This window comes from Anas acuta, chromosome 12 (assembly GCF_963932015.1).
Source record: "Anas acuta chromosome 12, bAnaAcu1.1, whole genome shotgun sequence".
NCBI lineage: Eukaryota > Metazoa > Chordata > Aves > Anseriformes > Anatidae > Anas > Anas acuta.
The window spans coordinates 18,618,686-18,633,012 of NC_088990.1; the positions used below are offsets into that span (position 1 = coordinate 18,618,686).

General features: G+C 38.7%; 1 protein-coding gene across 1 annotated transcript in view; it reads left to right on the top strand.

Annotated features, from left to right (window-relative positions):
• Positions 1 to 14,327, top strand: part of PRTG (protogenin) — an 84,774-nt gene that overhangs the window by 19,408 nt on the left and 51,039 nt on the right. The window contains exon 3 of the mRNA XM_068695359.1: positions 13,919 to 14,063. Coding sequence (XP_068551460.1) covers positions 13,919 to 14,063 — 145 coding nt within the window. The remainder of the gene's footprint in view (positions 1 to 13,918; positions 14,064 to 14,327) is intronic.

Here is a 14,327-nt window from a genome sequence, read left to right on the forward strand (position 1 = left end):
AGAAATCTGGGCTAAGTACAACATCTGTTGAGTAGGCCTCCTTTGCCGCTTGCAGATATTATTTCATGGGGGCTTGGTGATACTCTTTGCATGTCTACACTGGCATTTCCCGGGGATCAGCCCCGTTTCTCGGAGCTTGGTTGTTTCATGCTGGAGTATGATGTTTGGGATGGGGGTACCGGCTTCTCCGTGCTCCAGGTAACATAACCTTGGTGCCTTGGGTAGCTGTGACTCATGGCCCTGAGCTGAAGGTAAATAATGAGCCTTTGAAAATCATGGGGATGGAAAATGGCTTGTCAGTGTGTATTAGAGCACATAAGAAATCTAATAAACAGAGGTATTACCTACTTAGTAGGACATCACTCTTGGCTTGTGCTGGGACCGGGCAAACTGGAAATCCAGCTCTTGCCTCCCACCCCAGCAGTCGACAGCCGTAGCAAGCAGCGTAAAATAAGGGGTCACCTTATGAGGTGACTTCCTCTAAAGACATTTTTTTGTTTATTCTGCTTGCTTTTGATATGAGGGCTTTTATGGTAAATCCAGAATAAATTTGCAGATTATTTTCCAGACAGATAAGGGACTGAAATAAATATACTTAGGGGGAAATACAGGCATTTCCATGGCATTGAAGGCAGTGTGATTTTCATCTGGAAGCTGTACCTCTGATTTGTTACAAGGTCCTGCCCTTCCCCACCTCCAGAAATAATGCAGATAAGCATTTAACTAGAGGAATTAAATAGTTTTCAGCAAACACACAGTACGGAAAATGCTTTTTGTTACTTTTTTGTTGATGTGTGAATTTTTTTTTCTGTTTTTCCCTCTGCTGCTCTCAGAGCCGTTCTGAATTTTGCTGTCAGTTACTGTGCTGCACAGAAAGGCTGTTCCTGGGGAGGTCTCTGGGCTGTGTAATGCGGTAGGGGGGCATTTGGTGACAGGAATGAGCTGAAGGCGTTTGGCCCTTGAGAGCGGAGGCATCTCTCCTTCCCTTTCCCCATGGGAATGCAGCAATGTTGACATTTGGAGAGGGGGCTGAAGGGCTTGAATTCTCAGCATCTCTCCTCAGCGTTTTGCAGTGAAATTTTGTTTTATTCTAGAACGCTGCTTCTGAACCACTATAAGCGAGAAATGCAGAGCGCTCATACCTCTCAGGGGTTGCGTTTCTGACAGCCTGAAGACTTGCAGCACCGCCATATCAGCTTACACTCATTCATATGTGGACGGTGTCAGTTTGCCACTGTAAGAAATGGAACCTCTTCCTCCGCCTCTCCCCAGATGTGAGGGAAGGCGCAGTGGTGGGCGGCAGCAGAGGAATGTGTGGGGCCCCGCTCCTGTCCTGGGATGCGCTCTGCAGTGCTGCCCGTGATTGATGAGTGGGGCAGGGTGAGGGGAAGAGTGGGTATTGCTTTCTACTTAGAGTCTTGTTTTATTTTAGCCAGGAATAGCATTTATTTATTTTTAAAGGTGTGTGACTGATAAATAGAGGTCTTACCCTCCTGCTGGCATCTGCGGTGGCATTCATTGATCAGAACAGGGCAGCTTTAGAACTTGCAGTGTCAGAGGCTTTTGTTGCATAGTGCTGAAATTGGCTTCTCTGTGTTTCACTGAGTAATTATCACATTTTCATTGATCTTTTTGGGGTCTGTTCTTTGAGGAACTTTTGAATCCTAGCAGTCAATCTTTAATTTTCTACTTCTATTCTTCTACCTGTTTTCTTTTTTTGCTGCCAAATGAGGATGGCTGTGAAGGGACATGTCTTTTGTTGCACAATCCTGCTTGTGTTCTGATCCTTCATGTTGTAAAGTGCAAAACTGTGCTGGATGTTCTCCGTGCAACAGTTGGGTTATTAAGCAGAACTAATTCTTCACAGAATGGCAACAACTCCAAAGAAAGGCATCTGTAGGATTAAGCACAGATACTGGAAGGCAATCACTTGGCAAACTGCTGAAGGAAAGCAGTCCTTGCAAGGGAGAAAGTGGTATGTTCTTTCTCCTGAATGCATGCAGCCACACAAGTTGAACGGCTTTGAAGCTGGTTAATGTGGCTTACTGTGTGCCTTTTCTGTACTATTTCCTGCGTTTCTTGTCTGAAGAAAAGCAGAGGGGAATTCCTTGATAAGTGCGTTAGCATTTATTGTGCACTTCTGTGGCCACACACTATTGCCTGGATGATAGATAAATCTGAGAAGGGAAAACCCCAGCTGGGAAGCCTTCGGAAGTGAAAAGATCAAGTCTCATGCTTGTTTACATGATTCAGTAGGGTGTATTAGTTGTACTATCAATAAACTATTGACTATACAGAACCACCTATTTCTAAAGCTCAATCTTTTGTTTCTTTGAAAACAACGCTAATGCTATAACTCCTGTGGTGATTTGCACGCCTGGCTTCATTCAGAAGGGCAGTAGTGCATATGTATCTTCTGCCATGTATTAAGTGATTGAGGTGGGGTAATGCACTACGTGTAGCCATGTGAATGGCTTATATATAGTTATATATCTTATATATATAGCTTATATATAGTTGTGAGAGCTGGAAAGTGCTGTTGTTGCAACATCATTAACTGCTTTGGCAAGGTAAAATAGAAAGACTTGTGCGAATCGTTCCTAGACCACCTTCCTTCAGGTTGGGAGCCTTGATGTTTGTTGATGTGTTGCAGTTCTCCTGGAGCACCATCTCAGCCTGGCTCTAAGAGCACCCGATGGGCAGGATAACCAACTGGAATCTGAGGTGCTCATGAGTTAGTAGGGTGTCAGGTAGGATCCACCTGTTATTTTCTGTAGCATGTTGGTGCTGCCTAGGATCCTGTTTATTGTCACAGTTATGTTAATATGTCATGAATAAAAAGCTCTCTCTGTTCGAATGGTCTGTAGAAGGAGGAAATAGTCTAATAGTCATCCTGTCAGGTTGTACTTTTCTGTTTCTGCCTTAAAAAGAGAGCTTTTAGAAGGATAATTGTCCATTTCTGAGGGGCCAAATTTCTTCACCTGGTTTGATGTTCTTCTTAATATACAACAGACATTAATTACGAGCTCCTAAGCTGAGGCTTTCCAAAATGTATGGTGAGTGTATGCCACCTATGCCGCAAAAGGAAATAGTATATTTCAAAAAGTCGCATATATCCTGAATTAAAATGATTGCTTCCATTCTTGGAAAAATGAATTGTTATCTTAGAGATTCCTGGTCCATTGTGATGCTTATTATAGTAATTGTGAATCCACAGGTTTTCTGTTTGTTTGTTTGTAAAAGGAGAACTTAAACAGCCAGCCACATGTTTAAATGTTGAAAGCCTGGTGTTCCATTTGATGATCTGTTCTGTGCCCAGGAAACAAATATTTACAAGACTGAATGCTTCTGAGAATAAATGGCAGCAGCAGGGCTTGCTTCTGCCTTCAGACATCCATGTAAGAGTGGGTTGCAATTTCAAAACTTCCTCACTAAAGGGAGGCTGTTCCAGAACCAAATGCATCTTTTTTTTTTTTTTCTCTTGCTTTTTTCTCTGGAGCAGCCAAAGATGATGCTGTCTTTGAGGCTGTCTCCAGACCTTCACTTCTATAGAGCTCTTACAGAGGGTTTGTTTTTAATGAGGGAAAACAAACAAACTTGAAACATCAGGAAATTGAAGGAAAAGACGATTCTCGTTTCTTTGTAGGAGGTTAAAAAAAATTTCTTTTCCTTATCTGGTCAAGTTTGTTTCTCCTTTCCTGTCAACTATCTTCTGTATGCATCCATTTGGGTCCTCCCCTTCTCTTGACTTTCTGCAGTGGGATATATCTGCAAACCTGCCCTTAACACAGTTTCCATTCTGTATGTGGAGAAGCCAGCATACTTTCCTATTTTCTGAGGGTACTGTAGGAAAGAAAGAATAAATCATGAATGCATTTCCCTAAAAAAAAATGGTCCAGAATAGTCCACTTGACTTCAAAGCTGTCAGGAAGAGATGATATTACATGTGAAAATTGACATAATTTGCTTCATTTTGAGAAGCTGATGGTTAAAACTGTGTTGCTGTGTGTGTGGCCAGAAACAGCTTTACAGAATCAGCCGCAGTCCGAGCGGTTGGAGAGCTTAGTTACATTCAGTGGGCATATTCAGACTTGGTTATTCCTGTACAGAGATTTTGAAAGTGATCATTTGTCAGCCACTGAGTTAGGAGCTTTAAAGAAAGGAGCAGGGAGACATGAAAGTGTTAGGGGAAACAAATGAGATCGCAGCTGACATCTCCAAGGGAACTTTTGTTCAAGAGTGCTTAGGCTGTTGACCTCTTTGCTTCTCCATTTCATTGCTTTTAGATTATAGTATTCCTCAGTACCAGAGAAATAGCGGCTAGTTTGTGACTCTGCAAATGCTACCTTTTTTTTTTTGGGGGGTGGAGGGCGACAGGGTTTCCGTGGACATTGCTGTGCAAAGGTTTTACTGCACAGAGAAACCAGTTTGCATCGTGTTTTAAAAAATGTGTTCTTTATATATGAAGTCAATCATTTATTTATTTATTTATTTATTCCCCTCTTATCAGAGGCTGGGGAGTAATTCCTAGTGATCTACATCTTAGTTTGGAGATCAGTGTATAAAATTACACTACTTAGGTACCTGCTAGCAAGTTAACAAGAGTAAGAGGGAGGAAAGGAAAAACTAAAGCATAACATTGTTTCTATCCTTTTCTGTTCCTTTCTTTATTGCACCTCCCTCTCTTTGTTTAGTTTTGGTGGTAGAGTTAAGTGTATGGTGGCCTAGAAATAAATATTTTTACAATAAGGTGATCATAAGTTTTAGAGGAGCAGACAGTTTCCTAGATGTAATTGACTGGTGGTTTGTTGGAGGTGAAACTGCAGTAAGTTTTGCAGTGGAGCTCACCCATTAGCTTAGGAATTAGGACTTGAAGAAGATTTGACCAGAGCATGAATTGATGATAGCAGAAAGGCAGATGGCCCAAATCCGCACTCATTACCTCATCAGGGGTCTCCTTGGTATTTATCAGTGAAAGCTGTCTCTAATTATCCCTACATGTAGGACAGATTTTGGTCTCTTCAAAACTCAAAATGTGATTTTGAAAGGATCTCACAGACTAATTCATCTGAAAGATTTGCTTCTTGCCTACAACCTGCCAGTATTACTCTAGGAGCTGAAACGTGAGGAGTAAGTGGTGTGAAGGATCAGTTTTGTCTATAGAAAACGTCAGATTTCGTGACCAAACATGGCTCATTCATTCTCTGTGCTTGGGTCTTTCACACTTTTTCTAATCTTGTTTTTCCAGTATCTGGCTTTTTTTTTTTAGTTGTCTATGCTTGTGTTTTCTGATGAAGATGTGGCATACTTAACGTTCATTTAAAAAAAAAAGTTAAAAAGATTACTAAAACCAGAACAACCCCCTTTGATCTCCCTCTGATCCTAATGGAGTAATATGTTCCATAGGTCTGGATTAATACATACATCACTTAGAGAATTGGTTAGAGGTACAGTATTTTCACAATAAAAGGTCTCTTATTTTTAAGACAAGGCCCTGACTCAAAGCCCATAGAAATGGTGTTGCTGTGGGGAGGAATATTTGTCAGCAGTCTTAAACATCCCCTCTTTCTGGATTTGTTAACATATCTTGCATGGATGCTAATACATTACGCCAGTAGCTCCAAAATTTGTCATCCCATTTTGATGAGATCCATTCTTTGACTTACCAAAAAAAAAAAAAAAAGTGGTAGGAAGGGAAGAGGAACTCAAGTTGTAGTAGTAAGCTGGTGGCTCCAAAGAAACCAAATGCAGCTCTGGAGACTTTTGCAAAGCCCCAGAATAATAGTGATCACTGTAGAATATGACTGTATTTTGTACAAGCTGTAATTTCAATCCTCCTCCTTTAAAATGCCTGCTAGGAGATTCAAAATGTCAAATTTCAAAGAAAAAACTTGGGGATAAGCAGATTAATAGGTTTTCCATACAATTACTCATAGTGTCAAATCAATGCAGCAGTTTGTATTATTTAACCTCCCTATTAATTGTAATGCTCTAAGGTAATTGCTTGAGACTGGACTCTTTTGCCAATACATGTCTGAACTGTCTCCTTCAGAACTGCTGCTATGGTGTTCATACTATTGTAATCGTAAGAATTTTTTAATATCAGTAAAGTCAAAAGGGACCATTTTCTTTTCTTCTGTTTTAATTTTAGGAAGAGAAAATTGGTGTATTAGCTTTACCCTGGAAATATGTTTAACTTGAGAAATATCTGAGAAAATACACAGTGTAATCTGTTTAACAAATAGTGTAGTGATAGGCTAAATGTTATCCTGCTTGCTGATATTTCCAGTATACACAGCAGCCTGTAGAGTTTTTGTTCTGCATGTTCCTCAACAATGAAGACAGAACTTATTAAAAAAGGGAACATTATTTGCACTTCTGTGACTACTTTTCATTTCAGTTTGGACTAGAGGAAACATGACTTGTTACCCATGATTCTAGTTTTGTCTCGAGTTCATATTTTTCATGCTAAAGTGTTTACCTTAGGAAGAAGACAAGTTACAGAACTAAGAGTGAGCTCTTAGTGACTGGCTTGATAGAATAAAGGAGAGAGAGAAATTAAAGGTGAAGTATGAAAGTGGAAAACAGAACAGAAGGGTAAAGGGAACTCTTTACAGGGATGAGCACATTTCCTGGCAATTCAAGGGAATACTGCTTTAAAGTCATGTCTAACTGTTTGCTGTTAGTACGTCATTAAAATCCAGGGATTAATAGCAGCAGTCTCTTTGTTTCACATTAAAAAGGAATTAGTTTAATTTGGGATTAAACGGTGCAAAGAGCCGTTCTAGCAAAACTATTCCCAAGGTATCAGTAAGGTAAAGTGGGATGGTTTGAAGACTGTGGCTTCTCTGACTGTCCCAGTCATACTATATATCTGTATGAATATTAAAGTTGTTTTAAACCTATTCAATAATCTCTTATAATATATGTTATCTTTGGAAGTGAAATGATGTGGAAAAGCTTGTTTGAAATGCTTGGAAAGGCAATTAGATTTATAAGGCAATTGGATTTCTAAGGCCATACTGCCTTTGTTGTATTGGATCTGTGTATGACTTACATTAGGCCAAGTGTATTCAAATTTGTGGATGCTGTTCTGAGGGACTGAACCTGTAAACAAGGCTTTCTTGGGTATCAGATCAAGATAATGTACAAAGCCTCTGCTCTTCTACAAGTCTGCAGGGGTGTGCAGCGTGTGCAAACAGATGGAACAGGGTTGGTCGTTATTCCTCCTCCCTTTTGTACTCCAGGTGTTGCTAAATATGTAAGTGAGAAAAACATCTCTAGAGCTCTATAGTATGAGTACAGAGTGGTGATTGATAATGTATTTGAGGAGAGGCACATGATGAGTTTATGGACACTACGTGTGTTTTCAACTGAACAACTTCAAATCTTGAATTCTTACTTAAAATGTAAATAAGCAGGTTGATGTTGGCTTCTAAAAGCCAGTAAGGCTATTCTCTTTCCCATGTAATTGAGCAGCTGTTGAGACATCAAAGAGGCTACCTTCTGTAGCTATTGATTATCTTGTCACATTTTTCTCTGAAATACTTCGACTCGCTTGGCTTGAAAAGAACGTAGATGTGGAAGGATGCTAACAGAGCTGTTCCAATACATTAGCTGTTGAATAGCAAGAGTGTACAAGTTGTTGTCCAACTGCAGGCAGTCCAAGTTATGCTGAACCCATGGCACACCTCAGCTGTCTCTTACACCTTAGGGAACCTCTGGCTGACACTTGGGTTCTACAGAAGGGTTCTTCAGACACTGACTCTTTCTTACATACCCTTTTGTTTATGTACTAGCTTCATTATCTTATCTCCACAGGTTTTATGGCCTATTGATGTAAAATGTGCTACACTGATAATGCTCTGAAGAGCAAAGAAGAGTGAAAGAGAAGGTGGGAGGAGGTAGAGGGATGGAAAATTTCAAGAGCCTCTTCATACTAGTCTGCTCCGAGTAGTCTTTTTGCCTGGGGAAAACAGCAACATGCTATTAGATTCCAGAGTTTTCTGAGAGAGGAAAAAAAAAAAAAAAGTGCTTTGGGAAAGGGCATTTAGTGTGAGGGTACAGTAAGAGCAGTGTCACTGTCCCCTGGGTGGGCGGGTAGCAGCCCAGCCACCCCTTTTGGTAATTGTTGCATTGCCTCCCTTGCCTGCCTGCACCTCATGAATATCTTTTCCTTTATCAAACTCATCTGAACTTCCTCCACTACAGCTAAAGCCTATTTCTTCTTTTTCTGTTTTTAGTGATTAATGAGAGTCATTGTTCCCTGTCCTCTCTAATATCTCCTTTATATATTTGTAAGGCAGCCGTTTCTCTCTTTGGTTTCCTTTCCCAGGACTAATGAGGTCCTAGCTCTTTTAATCATTCCTCACGGGTCAGGTTCCATTTTGTCATGAAATCTTACATTTTTATGCATTATAATTGTAGATCAAACAAGACTTGATCAAAATTTTAAGGGTGGATGTAAGAAATCACTGTGCTTGTGGTAGCCCATACAGAATGCTTTTCACATACAGTTACTTATAACTGTACCCACAGTGCTCCATTTGCGTGAAATTCACCTCTGATCTGTACCCACTTACAGTTTATATGCACACACACACTTAACTGTATATACCTAACTACTTCATTTAATTTCCACTGACATCTCCTGGATAATTTGGCAAAGACGCACCCATCAGATCACTTGGTGATAGCTCCAGCTTTGCGTACTCAAACTGCTGCATCAGAAATGGGGAGGACATCTGCATGTGTGTAGGTTTGCCACGGCTGGATCTGTCAGTGTTCATGTGTTATTCCTGATCCAGACTAGAGTGGCCACCTGAGTGGCATATCATTTGGAAATATGTGTCCATATAGCCAGCTAACAGGAATGGCAAAACTTTCGTAATCAGTTTTAAGCCTCACTCCTGCAAGGATGGAGGAATCACACTACACTACGTTCAAGTTGGCTACAGTACTAAAATCTAATCCACTATATATTTGTTGCATTTTTTTATCAACTGTTTCAGGGAGAGAGTATAACAAAAATTAGATCAAGAGGAGAAAAACACATTAAATTTATCACATGCTATCCTGAAACACATTGCTCAGGAAATAGACATAGCTTTTTCTTAACATACAAGCTTATTTTTCTCAAGTGAAACCTCTCCACCTGAGAATTAAAAAAGGAAAAAAAAAAAAAAAAAAGGTTTCATTTGCAGGTTAGGGCTATTGTTTAATTCTCAATACTATTAACACGTAAGTTCTAGAAATGGCATGATGCCATTAGATGCTTTTGTTTCCACCTGAGTAGCTCATCTATCTGAGTGGCCATTATCTCTTGAGAAACACACAAGTGTTTGATTTGAAGAGTTTCACAATATTTGCTGCAGTCTGGTTAGGTGAAACCCAATTCTCTGCTGCTGTTTCAGTTCAGGGGTTTTGTCTTCCATTCTTTCAAATCCTTTATTATACAATTACACTTCAGTCTTGGGCTAGTATCAGCTGGTATGTGTGAAAAAATCAGCAAGATTTAGAAGTAATAAATACGTAGGTTGTTGGAATTTCTTTTGCCTTTCAAGAAGGCTCATTCAGAAAATAACTTAGGGACATAAAGATCACGAGGCAGCCTTGACCTGCCCACAGCATCTGGTTTTAGTACACAGGTAGAAAGTGCAGGATGTAAGGGAGCATCCAAAGTCATCTGGATTTGACTTTACATGAGCAATCTGCCTTCACTTAATTCCATGATTTCCTTCACTTAGGAGTGAAGGAAATTATTATTATTGTTAAAAAATAATAAAGGACTGCTGTATTATAGCAACAACAAAAAAAGAGGGGTGAGCATTTCATTAAGACTTTGACTTTATCGGAACATAACTGTTAAATCTACGTAAACCTGAATTTAAGTACAGTTTTCTTCTGTGCGTGCAGGATAGTTTTCAATACATGTATGTCATGGTAGACAGAAGCAGTGTTTCTGTAATATTTAATCACCATATATTGAAAAGTCATCATTTGTCATTTGAGCCTGAGGATATTTGCCTCAGTGGTAAATGCGGGAACTCATACCTGAATTGAATTCTGATTCCCTTCTGTGTGGATAACTTTATTGGCCAGAACTGGGTGTTTTATGCCATCACAAATATTTGTACTCAGAAGTAACTATACAAATATCTGCTCCCTTTACATAAATTGCAATAATTTTAAAAATTAAGTACAGTTTATAGTAATTGAGTTTATAATAATTGTTTTCTTCCTCTGTGTGCAGCATTTGGTATCCTGCAAGTTAAAAAAAGGTGGGAGCACCAGCTTCTTGGAGTAGCATTAATTGTTTTGTGTTTTTTTTCGGCTATAAACCTGGGAACAAAATGATTAAATAGACTGGAGAAGAGGGGGAAACCTCAAATAAAAAGGCACTTACATTTATTATGTTTTGCAGGGTTGTTTTCAGGAACAACGCAAGTCTCTTGAGACTTTGTTTCTTATCCATTTTATAGAGCTCTGGCCTCTTAACAGCACTGCTTTAATGACTTGTTCTTGGGGTTCTGAGTTGGTATCAGCGTTTGCCATGAAAACAAGTCTGTTACAAAGAGGTCAGGTTTCATGAGACAGCAATAGACTTGTAAAAACAGATTTTACTGGCACAAATAAAGTCAGAGTTAAGAAGAAACCACAGATTTGCGTAAGGAAACAAGATACAGAAGGAGCAAGTATTGAGCTAAACTGATAAACAGTTTATAAATTGAGAATGATTGGGAGATGAACAAAAGTGTGTTTTTTTTTTTTTCCTTTCTTAAATGACATTTAGTGATGTTAATGAGTTTTTTTCTGAAGATTTTCTGCAATTCTCTGCAATTCTGACTTTTGCTGTCATTAAAGATTAAATTTTGGAGGCAATACCTCTGTCCTGCTCAGGTGGAAAAATGTTCTTTAGATATTAGCCTAAAAATTCTTACTGTATTTTCTAAGTAACATAGTTGAGGCTGTTCTTACTTGCTATTGTGACATTGTTTTGTTCTTGTATTATTAATTTTCTTGAATTTCTTGGAGTTCTTGAGAAGCTCTCTTCTGTCTTTAATCTTTAGCTGTAATGTACAGGGTGCATTGGAATAAATAATTATATATGTTTATGTTTATATAATATATATTGTAGTATTTATTATGTAGGGCACACACACACACACACACATATATAAATAAAAGCCATGTATTAGATTTGTATTCTCACACTGTCTTTTTAAATAATCTCAGTGCTATAAGGAAATCTTTGGTGTGATTTTATAGTTCCTCTAGAGACAAAACTTTTAGAAGTCTGTAAGAGCTTTGCTTTGCTGGGATCTCTCTGCCTTGCCAGAACGGTCCTTTCTTACCTCACGGGCTGTGTGGTACATCTGCACTGCACTGCACAGTGGCTCCAAGACTGCTGTTATGTTGATTTGTGGTGTTCTTATTATACCTTTATTATATTCTGAGAGATTTTATTTTGAAAGTTAAGCAGACTTGCTCAGCTTGCTTCATCATGCTTTCAATAAATAGGTAATGGATGCAAAGAACTATGCTACAGGGATTAGAATGGATGAGGAAGGGAGGAAGTAAGATGAGTTTGGATGCTTTTGTTTTGCTCTTCTGTAGTGGAAAGCTACAGTAGCGTTGGACAGCATCAAATTCAGCAGAAAGCAAATCCCCCAAGTTTAGAGTCACAGAAGCAATCTGGTATACATGCAGTTTGCCTTGCACTGAATCTCAGCTCTGTGAAATTGAACTTTGGTCTGTAGAAAGGAACTCTTATGTTTTGTTTTCATTCTGATGATTTCTTAGCAACCAAAAGAAAATATCTACTTAGGGAGAAAACTGCTCGAATGTTTCCTCTCCCTGTCCCATGTCCACCCCATCCACCTGTAAGGCTTCTCTTGTAGCTTTTAATGTATGTTGTGGCTTTTTTTTGTTTGTTTTTTTTTTAATGAAGTGGTTAATTAGGACTTAACCGTGAGGTTTATGAATCTGTTACTGCTCAAAAGTGAAAGGAATAACTGAATGCACAACATAGGGAACTGGTTAAATTCTGCTGGTGAGTGAGTCTGGTTCTCTTTGTGGTGAAGGCGGGTAAGTAGCTGACTGTGGGGACCTGCTGCCAAAAGCCACAGCCAAGCACGGAGCTGATCTTAAGCACAGATACCAGAGCATCTCTGCATGTGTCCTGGTTCTCAATCACATTTGAGGTGCCAGGCCTGGATTCCAATGGCCATGGTGGCAAGTGCTTTCAGGTGATTTTGCTGGAAAGGGTGGTTTGGTAGTCTTGTTAGCCAGCTTTTTTGGGAGGGCTGCTCACAACACTGCAACACTTGGACTCGGCTGGTATCATTAGGACTGTTCATTCCCATAGAGCTGATGGAACTACCAAAATGCAGTGGGGAAAAAAAAAAAAAGATTTATTCTGACCAGGGGTATGAAATAGCTATCCTAGTAATAGGAATCTTTGACTTACATGGTTAAGTCGATGTTAGGAGTTAGTTTGTGCATGGAGGGGAAAGCAATCAAGTGATGGCACGTTTCCTTCACACTCCAAAATGTAATTTATTGATGCTGTGCAGGAGTATTAAATTGTGGGGTAGTGCTGGTGGGAGGAAGCATTCATTAAGATGCTTGGTGTGCATCAGTGCTGGACGTGCACCATATACAGCAGGGCATTATTGAGAACACCTTACAGCTAATATGATATAAACCAAATTCAATTAATAAACAAAATAGAGGAATTCTTTCAACACAAAACTTGAAAGTTAAGAGATGGGTAACTTACTAATATTGTCTACTACATTGTGTTGTTTTAGAATTTACACAAGAGTAGAAGTTTACTCTAAATCTGATTTTAGAAACAAATTAGTATCATGGAGTCTTTACAGAGATTGTGCCCTGTGCAATTACAGGGAACGTGAATGCATGTGGAATTATTCATGTTGTGAGTTATCCAAAATGAGTTGCCGCTGAATACATGCTCTTTGTGTTAATTATGTAGTGAGCAGCAGTAAATAGAGCAATTAATTAGAGGCTTTTATATTCCTTTCCCTTCAGCTTTTATTTCCTGATCAATTTCTTAGGTGCCTGTTAGATGGCAGGTATTTATTGATCTGCCATTTCAGTTGGCTCAATTTTGCTCCTTTTTGGAGCAAAAAGGAGTTGGCTCCATTTTAATAACATTTAATAAATGTTAATAACATTTTATTATATAAATAAATTTTAATATTTTTTTTAATAAAATTGAGTTGGCTCAGTTGTACTCCTGAAATTGTAAGTGCTTGAAATTTTATAGGGAATGTGTGTTCACTTGGAAATTTGGGATGAAAGTGTTGGTTAAAATTTTGAGATTGTTGTAGGGTTTTTCTGTTTTTTTTTTTTTTTTTTTTTTTTTTTTTTTTTTCTTCAATCAAACCAACTTGTCCAACTCTGCAAATGCTTTTACTGAAGTGAGTGTTATTAAATGACTGAAGTATGACTAGGATTCAAGTGTTGTTCCAGAAATTTTCTATTGCAGTCAGATTTTTTTTTTGATGAAGTGTTGTGGGACCCAAGGTTCTTGCATCAATGTGAATTGCAATAGCTTAATAACAGGTATGCTTTCTAGTTGCACGCCAGTCAACTTGTTCACCTCTTTCTATTTGAGAGATTCATGGTAATTTTGGTTGATATATATATATATATATTTTTAAACCAAATTAAATTAAAATAAAATTATTTTTAATATACCTGCAACCAATGAAAACAGGTGTTGAGAAAAGTTTATAAGGTAATTAGACAAGTCTTTCTTTCCATGTAGAAAAGAGGCCTATTTGAAGTATTTTGGAGTATTCTTTCAAGTTGACCTATGATCTGGAGTTTGGTTTAGCCAACGTTTTTTCCCCACTTGACTCCTTCAACTCATATCTCCTCTTATTTTTAGCCATTTCTGCATTTGAAGTCCAGCCACTTTCAGCTGAGGTTCAGGAAGGTGGAGTAGCTCGATTTGTCTGTAAAATAACAGCAAACCCTCCTGCCGTTGTGACATGGGAAGTGAATCGAACAACTTTACCTGTAGCCATGGACAGGTAAGTAAACTTACACGTTTTAGAATGTCATTTATTCTCTGTGATAATTTTGGGCCTACTACAAGAATAAAATCTGAATACTTGCAATGACAGTACATTAAAAAGGTTCCATCTGTGTAGTATGTTCACTATTAATAAGACAGTAATAGTTGTGTGGTTAGAGTCAAGAGCACAGGCCAGTCACTTGCTGTTGTGTGTGCAATAAACATAGAATGAGAGAATGTCCATTGACCTGTGAATTGTTATTCACACACTTTACATGCA